Here is a 15,593-nt window from a genome sequence, read left to right on the forward strand (position 1 = left end):
GAGACTAAGGAAGAAAAGAAAACACACCCGCTAAAGCACGTTTATGCCTTGACGGCGTACTTTCGCTGAGGGAAGTGAATCTGCCTCTTCTTCTGCTTCTCGGTGACGAGGGATGACTCGTGCTTGCTGAGTCTTCGGCGGATGGCACGGGTCTGCTTGGATCGGAGATCGAGGGGCAGGTACCTGCAAATTGTTAGACATGTCGGTTTGCGATCAGGTCCGCGGCCGAAACGCACTTCTTGCCCTTGTAGAAAAGCCTCAGCTGCGACCTCTGGTTGGCGTTGATGACGGTGAGGACACGAGCGATGCTCTTGCGGACATCATGGATGCGGGTGAGCTTGGTCGAGCCTCCACCGGTGACCTTGGCAGTCCTGAGGGTGATCAACTCGCTTCAATCCGTCAGCGCAATGTCCCATTCCAGTCGGTTGTTCTCGATAACGCACGTCTTGAGGTCGGTGAGCTGAGTGTGAAGCTCCTCCTTGGACTTGTTCCACAGCTGGGCGGTCTTCTGTGGTGGTTGTGAGCATTCAGTCGGGCGATGCGAGCGATTCGAGTGAGAGGTCACGTACGACTTTGGACGTCTGCGAGCATTGAGTTAGCAATCAAATCCTTCATCAAGCAACACCACCAAACAAATTCGCGATAGCCTCCGCAGCGAGGGCAATTGCCTGACCCCTCCACCGTCCGCGACTCCGGGCCTTGCGCAATGCGGAAATTCGGGGGAACCGAGAAATGAGAAGTTGGACGTACCATCTTGACTGTACTGTTAGTATGGCCGGGTGGTGTGGATGGGGTCTCGCGTGTCGTCTGCAGATTCACGTCGAATTCGAGGAGTGTCGAAATCCGCAATAAGCGAGTGTGAGGCGCTAGCCTGAAGGGTGTAGCGCCTTGGCTTCGCGTCGGCGGACAGACAGGGCAGGGAAGGTGCGGGTGCGGCATGACGGCAGGAGCCCAAGAACACCACTATTGCCTCGACATCTTGGAGTTACAGTGCTCTCGATATGTCTTCAACAGGCGGAGGATGGGCGCAACTGCGCCAGCAAGCACGCGCTCTGGAGCAGCAGGTGTGTTGCACATATTCTCGCAGAGTTGGTGGTTGTCGCATTGCTAACGTAGAGCGACAGACCGAGACGCTGTTCCATACATACTCGCAATTCGCTTCGACACCGAGCATTCCAGCAAAACCCTCGGAAGATGAGCTGCGGACCGAAACAAACTTGCAAGAGGTCCTCGAAAAGGTACACATACACCACTGTGCCTACCCTCGCCAAAGCTAACATCGACTGCAGCGGGAAGCTCTCGTGGGCCAACTAACACGACTCCTCGACTCTGAATCGGCACACTCGTCCTCCGCCGTAAAGCAAAACAATCTCGCTCGACACCGTGAAGTCCTCTCAGATCACCGTCGCGAACTGTCCCGCCTCAAGTCAACCATCAGTGATGCGCGCAACAGAGCAAACCTCCTCTCCAACGTGAGATCAGACATCGACGCATACCGCTCCGCAAACCCAGAGCAAGCCGAGGCAGACTACATGCTGGACGAACGACGGCGCATCGACAACTCGCATACCGTAGCCGATTCTGTGCTCAGCCAGGCGTATGCAGTGCAGGAGAGCTTTGGGGTGCAAAGGGAGACACTGGCCAATATCAATCGGAGGATAGTGGGTGCTGCCAGTCAGGTACCGGGCATCAACAGCTTGATGGGCAGGATTGGCACGAAGAAGAGGAGGGACGGCATCATATTAGGGAGCTTCATCGCCTTTTGCTTCCTGATGCTGATGTGGTTTTGGTGATATGGCTGGGTTGGTATGGTCTGATTTTGGCGTTCAAGGGGACGAATATCCACACGACTTTCTTGGGTATGGCACGCATGCGGCGTTTGGCCTTGGTTATCATGTACAACTATGTTTACAGCTCCTGGTACGGAGTCTTCAATCAACAACCCTCCTGCAAGTCTTATTCGACTTCAGTGATCAGCTTCTTGAGCCCCTTGTTCATGTCCTCCATCTCAGTCCCCTCCGCATCAGCACTCCCCGCCCATCGAATCTTACAATCCTGATCGATCAAATACACGTACCCCACCCTCCCGTTCAGCAACCCAATCGTCTCCCGGATCTTCTCACTTACTCCTTTCCTTATGATGAAGTACTTTCCCCAATCCTCTTTCGGTCGCACGGCCCGTAGCCGCCACTGGAAAAACGCAATGATCCACGCCTTCATGCTGTTCTCCTCAATGTTTACGTCAACTATCTGAGCCACCCCAGGATTTGCAGCAAGAACCTCCTGCAACTCAGGATTTACCTTCTTCCCCGTAAATGTCTGCACTTGCATCTCTCCCCATTGACTACTATACACGTTCACCACCGATACCTTCCCCTGCAGCGCAGGTGTCGTATCCGCACCCTTCTTTTCCAGCGTTTCACCGTGCAGATTCGGAAAGTACAGCGCTGCTTCACGCTTGAAGATGCGCGAGTTTGCCATGAATGTCTTGCCGGACCGATACTTGCGGATGTTTTTGAAATCGCGGAAGTAGTTTGTGCTCCACTTCTCGACGAGGACTTCGCGTTTGGCGAGGTTTCGCTGGGACATTGTCATGCCGGAGTAGTCTTTCTTGGTCTTCTGGTTGCCGGCGTTTTCACCCGCAAGAGGGGGCTGCTTAAAGCCGATGGGGCGGCCAAGCGGCTTGGGAATGAATATATCGTCATCTTTTGGGGAGGGCTCCGGTTCCGTGGGCGTTGGCTCCGTAGGCTTTGTTTCTGTGTTTGTAGTGGGGAAGCGGGGAGTGCGCGCAGATGTGAAAGTTCGAGATGGAAGCCGCTGTGCGAGTGTACGGCTTGCAATGCGGGTTTGGCATCGAAAACAAATCAACGAAGGATTAACGACGAGGCGCCGAATCGGAGCTGTTATCCTTGGTTGTAGCATCTTGGTATGTGTGGGGTTCGAGAAAGTGGGATTTGAAGATTCGTGAAAGTGAACACTTGCGCTAACTCATAAACGGCTACAACCCCACGTGCTTTCGTGCTTTCGTGTTTTACGCGCCACCACCTACTCTCACCTTTACTTTATTTTACCCACTTCCGACAGTCGAAGTCTGTTTGAGCTAGCCATGAGATTGGCGGCATAATAACGAGATATTTTCTGGACTCTCTTACCCTCACATTCATCCGTTATTCAGCACTCATACTCAGTACCGTTACCGAACCTGGTGCTTCACGACGACACGACCTTGTTCTTTTAGTTGTTTAGATTCATCAAGCTTTTCATACTTCTAATTGCTGAATCGGGGCTCACGCATTATGCCTACTCAAGAGCTTATAGAGAAAGAAGCATACTTCAAAGAGCAAGACCTCTTGGACCTCACCGATGATGAAACTGGCTTTCCAGACGAGGGCTTCGCATATGTCGAACGTGCGTTGATGGATTCAGAAGCAATGCCGCCACCGAAGCCCGAACGACGACCGAGCAGCTTTCTTGGACCGACCCCAAGAGAAAGACAGGCAGACTTTGAGACACACGCTGCACGACGACGTTCAGTGTCAAGGAGTGACGCCCAAACGCTCGTTCGCTCTTCGACAGACCCCAGTCCGGAGAGTAGTAGAAGTTTTTCAGTCACCAAGTTATCACGAGAATCATTGGTTTCTGAAACAGGCCTGAGCAAGAACATCAAGAGAGTAATTTCGATGCCAGATCTGTTTGAGAAGAATCAGGTCCCATTTTACAAGGTGATGGGCGTGATACCACGAGAGTTGAAACACGGAAAGAATGCCAAACCAGCGGAAAACATCAAACTGGAGCCTGCGCGTAAGCAATTGCTTCAGGGAAGAGTTGTGTATTTCTATCCAAACGACGATATCAGCATGGTACGGCGAACACGCATACACAAGGTGATACAACTTGGAGCAGCATGGGTTACGAAGTGGAGAGACGACATCACTCATATCATGGTCGATGATGCAAATCATACGTATAGCCAGTTACTACGACACTTTAATAGAGCAGGCTTTCCAGTCAGTATTCTATTTCATCAACTGGTGCAACCACTAATGTCAGCGAAGAGGAGAATCATTCTGGTTAGATTCGATCCATACATACCACAATGCATACAGTACGGAACGTTGTCTGATCCTACACTCAGCCGGTTTACTGTCAAGGGTGCCCCGCTACGGAGTCAGACAAGTGAAACAATGGAATCCTCGCAAATCTCGACCCCAACACAGACCTCGCTCAAGATCAAGCCATCGAAAAGGCAGATGGGGGTCCAAGGATCTCAGAAGACCGACTCAATCCCGACTGGGGAGAGCATGCCTTCAACTCAGCTAGTGGCAACGGTACTCTTCACCCCAGACGAGGAAACAATCGAAGACAGCTTTGTGATGCCCTCAGAGCCGAATAAAAGGTCGAACAAGTCAGGTTCGTAATTACAACAGTACTTGCGGCCAAAGTTTTCATTTGCGAGGGCTTTGCCTCATATCTGTTGTAAATGCCTACGATTCAACACTGACCCGCTGTAGAAACGTCTGCGCCTACTTGTAATGATGCATTATCGCAAGCCATACAGGAGGCAAAAGCTTTGGCCCATCTCCCTCTCGACGAAGATGAAGATGCAGAAGTATCACTACAAAGCTTTGTAGATGAAGACTCCGATAGTGGAACCGATGATGAATCTGTATTGAACTCTCGAAAGAAGTCGAAGGTCGTGTCTACAACACTCCTATCCAATCGCACTTCGAAGCGAGGCTTCGATCAAAGCAACTTTCAATGTATGAACCCAAACAATGGCGATCTATCTTCTCAAAACCCCAACGCGCGAACCATCCAAGTCCTCGACGAAATGTGCAAGTACTACGATAAAATGCAAGACCAATGGCGTACCCTGGCCTACCGCAAAGGCATTACTACCCTCAAAAAGCAGACCACCAAGATCACTTGCGCGAAACAAGCTGCAACCCTACCATTCATTGGTACTCGTCTCGCCAACAAAATCGAAGAAATAGTCTTGACAGACCGACTCCGGAAGTTGGACAGTACGCGCGACGACCCCTTGGACCAGGTGTTGCGTCTCTTTCTAGGTGTCTATGGTGCCGGATTGCAGCAGGCAAACAAATGGATCCAAGCAGGTCACCGCACACTCGAAGATCTGCACACGAAAGTCAAACTCACAGACTCGCAAAAAGTGGGCGTGGAGCACTATGCAGACTTCAACTCGCGGATACCGCGCGCAGAAGTCGAAGCACACGGCGCAATTGTGAAGAACGCGTTAAGGAAGATCGACACAAAGTTTGAAGCAACGATTATGGGTAGTTATAGGCGTGGCACAAAGGACTCGGGCGACATCGATCTCATAATATCCTGTCCGAGGACTTCTCTCGCAACTTTGCGGACTGTGATCTTCGAGACACTCGTCCCGCAGCTGTTCAAAGCCGGATTCTTGAAAGTCGCGTTGGCGACGTCGCGCTCCAACGATTCCACAGGGACAAAGTGGCACGGTGCTTCTTGTCTGCCTTCATCCAAGACTTGGCGCCGTTTGGATCTTTTGCTCGTGCCAGAAGGGGAGATAGGCGCTGCGCTTCTCTACTTTACCGGGAATGACATCTTTAATCGCAGTATGCGGTTGCTGGCCCGGAAGAAGGGAATGAGGCTGAATCAGAAAGGGTTGTATAAAGATGTCAAGAGAGGGAGACGAGGAGAGAAGCTGAATGAGGGTGTACTGGTTGAGGGTCGGAATGAGAAACGGATTTTCGAGGTTCTTGGTGTACCGTGGAGGGAACCTCATGAGCGGATTTGCTAGCGTTGGAGTAGGTATGAGACGGATGAGATAGAGAAGGACATCACACGTAGTCATTGGAAAGTGGCAGGACATATATCAGGACCTGTATTATCGCCCTAGCAGTAGTGTCTTAAACGTCACACTTGAGGACAGAGGGATTTTGTTCAGGATGTCAAGATGTTTTGATCCAGGTGAGGAAGCCAGCGCGCAGCATCTTGCGGTCCTTGTAGGCAGTGAGGGGCAATGCCAATTGGACAGAACTTAAGTCGTGAAGCACATCTTGGTAGGAAAGAATTTCACGCTCGCTGACGGCAACGGAAAGATAAGCCAAGCGCTGATGTCGTCGCCAAGCAAAGATGAAGCTGATGGCCGTCCCGTCTGTGCCGTCGACCGTTTTGGCTGTGGTTGATGTGGCCTCCTTGTGACGCAACATCCGCACGAGCTCCCAAACCCCACGTCGGCCCCATCCCATACAACCTCAACCCCGGCACTCATCATGGGGTACGAAGTACGCGCTGTTCTTGTGGGCGCGCTTGTATTGGTTGCATGGTATCGCAAATCGTTAACACCTGTCGGCATTTTTGTAGCCTTCTTAACAGGAGTGGTGCATGCCATTCATCCATGGATTACTTTCCTTGTCCTATTGGCCGTCTTTTTCTTGTCTGGTAATTTTGTGACCAAGGTGATTACAAGATGTCGTTCTCATCAACAGACTCAAACTAATTTCATGCCAGGTCAAACACGATGTCAAAGCTAACCTCACGCAATCTGCAAATGGCGCATCTGGTGGAGAGGGACCGCGCAACCACGTTCAGGTCATTGCGAACTCGGGCGTGGCTTCGGTGCTCATCCTCATGCACATGTGGCAGCTGAAGAAGGAGGAGAGGCTCGAGCAAACTATATGTTGGCTCAAGGGTAGTGATGTATTAGTTGTTGGAATTGTCGCGTGAGTACAGTACAAATCCCAACCACTCCTACTATGTACTGACAAAGTCTAGCAACTACGCTGCGGTAGCCGCCGATACTTTCTCCTCCGAGTTAGGCATCCTCTCGAGATCAACACCCTACCTTATCACAGCTCCATGGCGCAACGTACCGCGAGGAACCAATGGCGGAGTGACTGGAACGGGGCTTTGTGCAGGCTTGATTGGAGGCTCCATTATCGGGACCACTGCGTTCTTCACTATTCCGTTCTGCAACAACTGGGCTCCTATACAGCAGGCGAGATTTGCTGCCATGATGGCAATCGCTGGATTGAGCGGCTCTCTCCTGGACTCGGTTTTCGGAGCCATTTTCCAAGCTAGCGTTGTCGACGTTCATTCTGGCAGGGTTGTAGAGGGAGAAGGAGGCAGGAAAGTCCTCGTACATGGCGCCAACCCATTGCATCTCAAGAAGACGGCTGAAGCGCGCAGCAAAGTCAGCAGCCGCGCAGAAGGCAAGGCGGGTATTGCTAAAACCAGCGGGGCAGACGTCGCGGACTCAATCCAAGCGACTGAAACTATGCAGAAGGCGGGGGCCAGCGGCACAGTAGTCGCCGATGGTCAGCATGAGAGCAGGAAGGTTGTGGCTGGTTATGACTTGTTGGACAACAATGCTGTCAACATTCTGATGGCGGCTTCGATTAGTGTGGGCTCGATGTTGGCCGCGTGCATGATTTGGGATTTGCCTTTTAGCAGCATTCTTGGAATGTAGAGTCACACAACGGAGCGGCTTGACTCAGCACCATATAGCATAATTACATAGTAATATTTGGTTAGCAACAGCATTCAATCTGACTAACCTTTTGAAGCTCTGACATGCCAAGACATCAAGCGGCGCGTCACTTGCAGCCTCAAGCTCCGACAACAGCTTGAACGCGAACATCCCACTTCCGAACTACGCCAACTGTACGACATAACGAAATCGTGCCTTTCCAGACTCCTTGTGCTCACGAAAAGCGCAGGCCCAGCAAATCTCGCCGTCCCACTGCAAACGATAACACATTCGCCATCTACAACCCCAACTCAAGTTCAAGATGGTAAGATACACTCGCACTCACATCCAATTTCAGTAAGACCAAACATAGCTCACCGATATACAGTCTCTCCGCTTCGTCCCCCCTAAAGCCCACCCCACGCATGTCGGGCTCGAGACATCCGCCCCCTCTGCCCCAGGCGTCCACGACACACTCCGTTCCCGCCTTGCACATACGACTCCAGCATCGACCAGCTCGTCGTCCACAAAGCCCGTCGAGCTCCAGTCAGCGCACCCGCTTGAGGCTCGTCTTGTCCAGTGGCGCGATACTCAGGACCGCTTGAAGATGGAGATGCTGAGGCGACAGTTTGGTATCGCGGAGCCGGTCCGCAGGGGCATGGAGCTCAAGATTGCGGCGGCGGGTGAGTGGCGTCCGGCTGCGTTGGGTGGATCGAGTGGTGTGCACAAGGATATTCTGCAGGGTAGGGACTGTGAGATCGGGTGGGAGGATGTGTTTGTTGGTAAGTTGATACGTCACTTGAGAGCACTTTGGAGACTTTTGGAGCTGCTTGATCGTGGGATGGGTGCTAATACATGTACAGGCAACGAGCTTCGCGAGATTCCAGACTTCCACACCGAGATCGAGGGTAAGATGAAGATGAACTGGTAAAGAGTTGGCTATGAAAGGATGGTATATTGAGCCGGCGTGGATATGAGAGGACTGTGAGAGGACTGTAAAAGGCCTGCAAGCTCAAGATATCCCTCACTCCAGCACACAAAGCGTACATCAGACTAGACATGTCCCTTGAGGACAGACGGCGCTGGTTAGAACTCACGACCAATGACGATACGATGAATAACCAAGGCTTGCGGCAACCGCAACAGTTCATGCTTGCAGATAGTGATCCTATCTGTGCAGTGATCGCCGACCCAGATGCCTAATAATGTTCGTAACTATAACGACAACCTAGCCGCTGCCAAGTGCACGATATACCAGTACGAAGACCAGCAACGCATGATCCGTGCTATGTGCCACCAATTGTATGCATAGATTGCAGATGTAGGGGAGACGCAGGGGCATATTGATAGCGGGATACCAACTCCAATGGTCCAGAATTGCACGTGATGCTCTCAAGAGAAACACAAATCGCGCGTACTAGCCAACCGGCTGAGCAGTCGTCGAACGGCCGCTGACGGAATTGGTCGTGGTGCATGGTTGAGTGTGGGGACGGATCGTGCTTGCCGCGTTTGCAATTGTGGAGAACATGGTAGACAGGGCAGCGGCGCCATTTCGTACCCGACGCACGGGGACCTGACTTTCATTGCTTCGTTCCAACATCCCTAAACACTCACTTCACCCATACACGCTCCTCTCGACCGACCACACCCACGCCGCCCCACACTCGTTGTCGCCTCCAGTGCCAACAGCATACACGCTATCATTTTCTCCGCTATCTATACCGTCACCATCGACACGCTTGACACTTCGCAATCGCCTTCGCCGCTTACGTCGCGCGACCGATCAATCTCGGCCAGCCATGGCGACTCATACAACGGACCAGCCGTCGACGGCAGCTCAGAGCACTCCTCAGCAGGCAGCATCCGGATCGCGACCACAGAGTAGCCACGAGGCATTGTCGTCAAGTCCTGTGGAGATGAGGACGCTGCAATCATCCGCGGCTGCGCCGGCGCCTATGAACCCTACACTCCAATCCTCAGGGACCCTCGAGCCCGTACCAGCAGAGTCGTACGTACCGCATGTCGACGAACTCAACGCTGCCGGGAGCACACAACACGCCACCACGTCCGCGAAAGTGGCGCCTCCCGCTGAACTCACGCGAGCTGAGACACAAGCCATCGGCCCTTCGACAGACACACCCGCCGCGAACCCTGACAACTCCAATGGCCCAGTATTAGTGATAATGCTGCTGCTCACGACGGGCGCTCGACATCCGTACAAGATTGACGAGAGATATTTGAAGAAGCGCAATGTCATAGTCGACGACATGGATCCGTACAACATCAGTGTGTATACGCTCAAGGAGCTAATATGGCGGGACTGGCGAGAAGGTATGTCGCTCATATGCGCGTCCCCCTTATGCATTCGGTGGGCACTGCAGCACAGTTGCGCTCGGCTATGGTACATCGTCTCTTACACTGTAGCCGGTCAACTACGTTTTTGCGATTATAGACGATGGGATTGAACCATCTCTCTCCAACATCAGCCGTTTTTGCCGGAGATTGCACTGCACATTTCGTGCTCAGCCACGACTGTCATTGCATCATTACAGCTAGGCTAACTGGATTTGTGAACAGAATGGGAGCCCAGACCCACCTCACCAAGTTCGATTCGACTAATACATTTTGGCCGCATGCTAGACGACAAATCGCCACTGAAAGGTAAGCCCCTCACGTTCCCTTCACCTCTAATCTCTTGGCGTGGCTTGCCCCATCCTTGGTCCGCGGATACCTGTTGGGCGAGACCGCCTGCGACTCCAAGCTTGCTCACGCCTCAACTTGGTCCACGAATGAGCCTTTTACGATTGCCGATATGCAATTACTGACTTCATTCAGATTGTCGGTTCCAAGTTGACACTCCGAATGTCGTCCACATGACTGTCAAGCCCCAAGAAGTGGTAGACGATGAAGACGCAAAAGGTGGCAAAAGCACGAGCAGAAGAGAGAATGAGGAAGAACCAACAGCCGGTTGCCGCTGCGTAATCCTATAGGCGGATTCGTTAGTTTGGCTAACACCAGCCCTCAGGTTGACGGTGTCCCGCTTGCAACACGGATATCAACGGTATCCTGTCCCTGGTGAACCGTATGAGGAGCGCGCAGGACGTACGTTCAGACCTCATATGGCAGCAGCTCATCAAGATATGCGAACATATAACCAACCGGCTATCAACGCACGTGGATTTAATAATGAGATACCGAGGAGGATGGTGTCCTTGCGAGGCTGAGATAGTCAGCCGACGTGTGCATGACGATGCGCGTCAAGGACGAGGCACAAGAGGCTCGATCCTCCTCTAAATCTTTCTTTTGTTTGTGCATATGGATTTGGCGTTTGGAAATCATTCATTGTCTTGGTCGCCTCGAGGCTCGGCGCTGAGAGCTATTTCTTTGCTGTATTAGTAATTTGGGGGGCGTAGGATTGGTAGTTGTTTTTAGCCTGGTAAACAGAGCGATGCAATAGACGTTTTCGATGCTATTTAATTATGTTGAAATGAGACCACGAACGGGAGGTATGGACTGTAGCTGTGATTGCATGCCTCTAAGCTACTTGGAATAGCTGTTGCTTTTACCTAATGTTCTGGATGTTTTTCGAAGTGGAATAACTATGCAAGTTCTAGAAGAAGTTCGCATACCTAATGAAGAAGACCATTACTAACTGTTTCCGATCGATGGTGAAGTGGAGCTTGGGCTTGTCGATCCACTCGTCATTATCGTCAACCTCACCTTGAGCTTCGCCTTCCGTCCACACCACAACACACCTAACCGATTGTCGACTTTCCTTCGATTCAAACAACAATACGACAAAATGGTGCTCCAAGACGTCAACGACAATGCTCCAGACAGCTTTACCGATAACCCATCCCCCTCCGAAAACGACCCGTACGCATCTACATCTCCGTCCTCTGGCTACCGCTTCGATTCGAGCTCTCTCCCACAGCCATTGCCTATAATAGGGCCTCTAATCGGATTCTCCGACCGCGCCGTCCGCTTCAAGACCGAAACCACTATCAAATTCGCAGAGCGCAAAGTGGGCCGATACCTCAACCCCGAGGAATCGCAAGCCCTCGCCGCCCACATCTACCAACTCGAGCAGACAAAGAGCTATTTTGCAGCCACAGGCGCTGCTGCCGGAGCATATCGATGGTACACCACCATGGATAAATTTAGATATCCGTTCTACCAGCCCAAGTTGGAGGAAATCAACCCGAATCGCTTTGGCTTCGTGAAGGGTCCCATGGCAAATTATGCAAGACACTCTTGGCGCTTCTCTTTGTATGTGGTGGTTGCGGGACAAATGGGGAATATAATCGGCCAGATGCTCGCGCAACCGCTTGCTGCGCAGAGAACGAGCCAGGACCCGAAATTGGAGCAGTTTGGCAACGAGTTGAAAGTTGCGGTGGGCTCCGAGCAGAAGAAAAACGTGGAACAAGGGCGGCAGATTGAGGATCGAAGGAAGGAGTTCCAGGAACGCTTGCAGAGGGAGAAGAAGGGTGGTATTGCGCCGCCACCACCACGCAGAGCACAGAGTGGGGACGACGATATGAGTCCCACTGCTGGGAACGAGGCGTGGGGCTCTGCAGCGAGTTCTCAGGGGAGTTGGGGGGATGGCGGATTCGCGTCTGACGACTCGCAGCCAAAGTCGCAGCAACAGCAAAACCCAGCCTACACCAACCCTCGAACACGCCGCCCTCCACCTCAGTCCTCCTCGCCGTTTGATGACGATGACGCGTCGCCTACTGGTGGCATGTTCCAAGATGAAGTTGCGACTAACGCTAAAGTCCAATCACAACCGCTGGCAAGACCTGGTGAGTCGACATGGGAGGCTCTTCGCCGCGGTGCGCGACCGGCGTCTGTATATATGCCAGCGCCACGGGCGGGCGGCATGGATGGGCGACGAGCCGAACCGGAGCGTAGAGAGCAGAGGGAAGAATCTACTCTGGGTGATTCTTTCACATTTGTTGAGGGCGACGAGGAGAGAAAGAGGGAGCGGGAGCGGGCGCAGAGGGAATTCGACGAGAGGATTGAGAGGGAGCGACAGGGGCGGGATTTTGAGAGCGAGGAGAGAAAGAAGTGGTGAAAAGTATCTGGGGATGTATTGTAGTGGTTTGTATATACAATATTCTGAATTCATGTGTCTTACTACTGGAATGATAACTTCTTTAGCTTGGTCGTTGGTGCGGTACGCAGTCTTCTCGACATGTTCCCAGTGGAGGAGTGGATCTTGGAAATTATAGACTCATCATTGGCCTTGACACTGGTGTACCGGCTTTCAGCGAGACTGGTATTCAGGGCCCCGCCTGTGTGTTGATACTGAGCGGTGAAACTACGGGAACCCTATCCAGCGTTTCTATCTGCCAAGCTACCCTGTCTGTAATTGAGTTGCAGTCACCCTCACTCTCGTCTCAGCTTTCGACGAGTTTTGCTTTCAATTTCATATACGGCCGCTTACAGCAGCCTGGTTGTCACTTTGGAAGTTCTCCCTAACTCTGAGCGTACGAGGGCATCTTACCAACATGTCCTTGTATCCAGACCCTTCCCAATCGCCTGGTATCCCGACCAATCCGATATTCAAGGCTGCCTCAACCTTGGGTCAGCCTGGGTACCTTCAATCTCATACTAGAAACTATGAGTTTTATGGAAGCTACTCAAATTGCTACAAACAGTGAGCGTTCAGCGGTCGAGTAGTTAGACGCTGGAAACTCACCCGGACATATCGGAAATACGCTCTAAGATTGCGGGGAAGCTCCAGATCGGAACACAAACAACGTTGTTAGCTGACTCGGAACAACAACCTCGGTGTGTATTACTTACCCCATTTTCTGAAATGAAGCGCGTCGTTTCCATGTTTGCCTGCCTCATTATTGGATGGTCTGGAGTCGGATGAAATCATTCTACCTCGACCTTTTGAACACAGTCTGATCCGATCAAAGATCATGGCATGTAAGTTATCCAAGGAATTTAGTATTCTCTGTAACATGCTAATCCCCCAAGTGCCTATACTTGCTGGAGCTGTTGGAACAACAGCCCTCGCCGCCTACCTCAATGCGAAATTCCATATTGCTTCCGACATCAGCAACGCTCGCGGTGGTGGTGTCGCACCTACGCAAGATGCTCTCAACTTCCTCACTGACCGAGTCATGAAAAAGCGCGTCCTCACGTACCACGTCTTCGAAGACCACGCCTTGCGTAACCAGCCTAACCACCCGTTTTTGATATTCGAGGGCAAGACATGGACATATAAGGAGTTCTTTGACGCCATAATCAGAGTTGGCAACTGGCTGATGAAGGATCTTGGTGTTCAGATTGGAGAAGTTGTTGCGATTGATGGTGGAAACACCCCAGAGTATTACATGCTTTGGTTTGCGCTCGATGCGATTGGCGCGGCACCATCGTTTGTTAATTGTAATCTCACAGGAGCCGGACTAATTCACTGCGCAAAAGTGGGGTTTCATACTCCAAGTCTTGGGAGAAAATTCGCTGACAGCTAGGCCAGTTATGCGAATCCAGGTATATGATTACCGATGTTGATGTGAAAAGTAACGTCGAACCTTGCCGAGCAGAGTTTGAAGACATAGGCGTCAAGATTCACTACTACGACCCATCGTTCCTGGCATCATTGTCCGACAACACGTTTATTCCCGAAACCCGCCGCGAGGCCATAAGCATAGAATCAATCCGTGGCCTTATGTACACATCGGGCACTACAGGGCTTCCAAAGGGCGTAATCATGGGCACCAGTAAAGAGCTTGTCCTTGGTTACAGTATTGCGAAATACCTGAATCTTAAGCCGGAAGACAAGATGTATACATGCATGCCCCTCTACCATGGCGCAGCCCATGGCCTTTGTACAACACCAAGTATCCACGCTGGTAGTACTATCGTTTTGGGTAGGAGGTTTTCCCATAAAAGCTTCTGGCCTGAGGTCGCCAAATCAGGCGCAACCCACATCCAATACGTTGGCGAGCTATGCCGGTACCTGCTCAACGGTCCGCCAAATCCTTACGAACGCAAGCACAACGTAAAAGTGGCGTGGGGAAACGGTATGCGACCAGACGTCTGGGAACCATTCCGTGAACGGTTCAACATTCCAATAATCAACGAGTTATACGCAGCTACGGATGGTCTTGGTGCATCGTTAAATCGTAATGCTGGGCCCTTTACGGCGCATACCATAGGTTTACGGGGGCTGATATGGAACTGGAAGAATAAGAACCAAGAAGTCAGAGTGAAGATGGATGTTGATACTGAGGATATAATGCGAGACGAGAATGGCTTCGCAATCCGATGCGGTGTCGATGAGCCAGGCCAGGTGCTGCATAAATTAACATCAGAGAACATCGCTAGCGCTCCTGTCTACTTCAACAACGATGGTGCAACCCACAAGAGGAGGCTCACTGATGTCTTTGAGAAGGGTGATATGTATGTCGTCTCCCACTTGCTTCTATCTAACAAAACTAACAAATGGAAGGTGGTTCCTATCTGGGGATATGATGCGACAAGACTCGGAAGGACGCGTATTCTTCGTTGATCGCCTTGGTGATACGTTTCGTTGGAAATCGGAGAATGTCTCTACCAATGAGGTTGCCGACATGATGGGCAAATTTCCCCAAATAGCCGAGACAAATGTCTACGGCGTACAGGTTCCTGGGCATGACGGTCGGGCAGGCGCTGCATCTATCGTCATGGCGGACGGCGTGACTGAGTCTACGTTTGACTTCCGTGAGCTGGCTACGCACGCGAGGGGTGTACTACCGGGCTACGCTGTGCCGCTGTTTTTGAGGGTGACGCCTGCGTTGGAATATACCGGAACACTAAAGATCCAGAAAGGCAGGCTAAAAACAGAAGGAGTTGATCCAGACAAGATCACTGGGCAGGACACGATGTATTGGCTGCCGCCGAGTAGTGACAAATATCTGCCATTTGGGAGAAAAGACTGGGAGGGGATCAAGGACAAGAGTGTGAGGCTGACATGAGGATTGGCTAGAAAGACGGTAAGGAACCACAGGATTAGTACCATATCTTCACACACTATATAACATGTGTCATGCTACTCGAGGTGCGAAGGATGTTTATATACTAGCTCGTTCACACGAACCGTCGCTGCATGCGAAGCACAGGCACCATCAGCATTGCAGTG

General features: G+C 51.7%; 8 protein-coding genes across 8 annotated transcripts; 6 read left to right on the forward strand and 2 right to left on the reverse strand.

The window, feature by feature from the left end:
* Nucleotides 1–41: 41 nt before the first annotated feature.
* Nucleotides 42–508, reverse strand: P153DRAFT_285971 (60S ribosomal protein L35; the record flags this gene model as incomplete). The annotated part of the gene is made up of 3 exons (XM_033663431.1): nucleotides 42–183; nucleotides 237–389; nucleotides 444–508. Coding segments are annotated over 3 exons (360 nt in total), but the record flags the coding sequence as incomplete, so codon positions are not given.
* Nucleotides 509–602: 94 nt separating this feature from the next.
* On the forward strand, nucleotides 603–2,073 carry P153DRAFT_365276 (V-snare-domain-containing protein). The gene is made up of 3 exons (XM_033667795.1): nucleotides 603–1,064; nucleotides 1,125–1,238; nucleotides 1,290–2,073. The coding sequence occupies exons 1-3, from the start codon at nucleotides 1,002–1,004 to the stop codon at nucleotides 1,791–1,793; spliced, it is 681 nt and encodes a 226-aa protein (XP_033526094.1). The 5' UTR covers nucleotides 603–1,001; the 3' UTR covers nucleotides 1,794–2,073.
* Nucleotides 1,804–2,942, reverse strand: P153DRAFT_365277 (uncharacterized protein). Its single transcript, XM_033667796.1, has one exon. It carries the CDS (start codon nucleotides 2,920–2,922, stop codon nucleotides 1,957–1,959), a length of 966 nt encoding a protein of 321 aa, XP_033526095.1. The 5' UTR covers nucleotides 2,923–2,942; the 3' UTR covers nucleotides 1,804–1,956.
* A 130-nt stretch (nucleotides 2,943–3,072) lies between these two features.
* On the forward strand, nucleotides 3,073–6,020 carry P153DRAFT_312347 (uncharacterized protein). The gene is made up of 3 exons (XM_033664840.1): nucleotides 3,073–4,007; nucleotides 4,056–4,410; nucleotides 4,512–6,020. The coding sequence occupies exons 1-3, from the start codon at nucleotides 3,297–3,299 to the stop codon at nucleotides 5,786–5,788; spliced, it is 2,343 nt and encodes a 780-aa protein (XP_033526096.1). The 5' UTR covers nucleotides 3,073–3,296; the 3' UTR covers nucleotides 5,789–6,020.
* An 83-nt stretch (nucleotides 6,021–6,103) lies between these two features.
* Nucleotides 6,104–8,765, forward strand: P153DRAFT_336265 (UMP1-domain-containing protein). The gene is made up of 5 exons (XM_033665689.1): nucleotides 6,104–6,449; nucleotides 6,502–6,713; nucleotides 6,766–7,393; nucleotides 7,848–8,241; nucleotides 8,323–8,765. The coding sequence occupies exons 1-5, from the start codon at nucleotides 6,264–6,266 to the stop codon at nucleotides 8,388–8,390; spliced, it is 1,488 nt and encodes a 495-aa protein (XP_033526097.1). The 5' UTR covers nucleotides 6,104–6,263; the 3' UTR covers nucleotides 8,391–8,765.
* A 493-nt stretch (nucleotides 8,766–9,258) lies between these two features.
* On the forward strand, nucleotides 9,259–10,449 carry P153DRAFT_383799 (ubiquitin-like protein; the record flags this gene model as incomplete). Its single annotated transcript, XM_033670274.1, has 3 exons — nucleotides 9,259–9,790; nucleotides 10,037–10,120; nucleotides 10,295–10,449. 3 exons carry the CDS (start codon nucleotides 9,259–9,261, stop codon nucleotides 10,447–10,449), a joined length of 771 nt encoding a protein of 256 aa, XP_033526098.1.
* Nucleotides 10,450–11,183: 734 nt separating this feature from the next.
* Nucleotides 11,184–12,581, forward strand: P153DRAFT_365283 (uncharacterized protein). The gene has a single exon (XM_033667797.1). It carries the CDS (start codon nucleotides 11,262–11,264, stop codon nucleotides 12,531–12,533), a length of 1,272 nt encoding a protein of 423 aa, XP_033526099.1. The 5' UTR covers nucleotides 11,184–11,261; the 3' UTR covers nucleotides 12,534–12,581.
* A 677-nt stretch (nucleotides 12,582–13,258) lies between these two features.
* P153DRAFT_312357 (long-chain fatty acid transporter-like protein) lies at nucleotides 13,259–15,548 on the forward strand. The gene is made up of 4 exons (XM_033664841.1): nucleotides 13,259–13,396; nucleotides 13,448–13,896; nucleotides 13,950–14,875; nucleotides 14,925–15,548. Exons 1-4 carry the CDS (start codon nucleotides 13,390–13,392, stop codon nucleotides 15,427–15,429), a joined length of 1,887 nt encoding a protein of 628 aa, XP_033526100.1. The 5' UTR covers nucleotides 13,259–13,389; the 3' UTR covers nucleotides 15,430–15,548.
* Nucleotides 15,549–15,593: the final 45 nt, after the last annotated feature.

This window comes from Dothidotthia symphoricarpi (assembly GCF_010015815.1).
Source record: "Dothidotthia symphoricarpi CBS 119687 unplaced genomic scaffold P153scaffold_6, whole genome shotgun sequence".
In the NCBI taxonomy this organism is placed as follows: domain Eukaryota; kingdom Fungi; phylum Ascomycota; class Dothideomycetes; order Pleosporales; family Dothidotthiaceae; genus Dothidotthia; species Dothidotthia symphoricarpi.

Bases quoted from the DNA above. Each gene is read 5' to 3' on its own strand.
- P153DRAFT_365276 (XM_033667795.1), top strand. From the start codon at position 1,002: ATGTCTTCAACAGGCGGAGGATGGGCGCAACTGCGCCAGCAAGCACGC. The intron at 1,065-1,124 runs GTGTGTTGCACA...GTAGAGCGACAG, and splicing joins CACGCGCTCTGGAGCAGCAG to ACCGAGACGCTGTTCCATAC. The intron at 1,239-1,289 runs GTACACATACAC...CATCGACTGCAG, and splicing joins TGCAAGAGGTCCTCGAAAAG to CGGGAAGCTCTCGTGGGCCA.
- P153DRAFT_365277 (XM_033667796.1), bottom strand. From the start codon at position 2,922: ATGCTACAACCAAGGATAACAGCTCCGATTCGGCGCCTCGTCGTTAAT.
- P153DRAFT_312347 (XM_033664840.1), top strand. From the start codon at position 3,297: ATGCCTACTCAAGAGCTTATAGAGAAAGAAGCATACTTCAAAGAGCAA. The intron at 4,008-4,055 runs GTCAGTATTCTA...ATGTCAGCGAAG, and splicing joins TTAATAGAGCAGGCTTTCCA to AGGAGAATCATTCTGGTTAG. The intron at 4,411-4,511 runs GTTCGTAATTAC...GACCCGCTGTAG, and splicing joins TAAAAGGTCGAACAAGTCAG to AAACGTCTGCGCCTACTTGT.
- P153DRAFT_336265 (XM_033665689.1), top strand. From the start codon at position 6,264: ATGGGGTACGAAGTACGCGCTGTTCTTGTGGGCGCGCTTGTATTGGTT. The intron at 6,714-6,765 runs GTGAGTACAGTA...GACAAAGTCTAG, and splicing joins TTAGTTGTTGGAATTGTCGC to CAACTACGCTGCGGTAGCCG. The intron at 7,394-7,847 runs GTGGGCTCGATG...ACCGATATACAG, and splicing joins TGATGGCGGCTTCGATTAGT to TCTCTCCGCTTCGTCCCCCC.
- P153DRAFT_365283 (XM_033667797.1), top strand. From the start codon at position 11,262: ATGGTGCTCCAAGACGTCAACGACAATGCTCCAGACAGCTTTACCGAT.
- P153DRAFT_312357 (XM_033664841.1), top strand. The intron at 13,897-13,949 runs GTGGGGTTTCAT...CAGCTAGGCCAG, and splicing joins GACTAATTCACTGCGCAAAA to TTATGCGAATCCAGGTATAT. The intron at 14,876-14,924 runs GTATGTCGTCTC...AACAAATGGAAG, and splicing joins GTCTTTGAGAAGGGTGATAT to GTGGTTCCTATCTGGGGATA.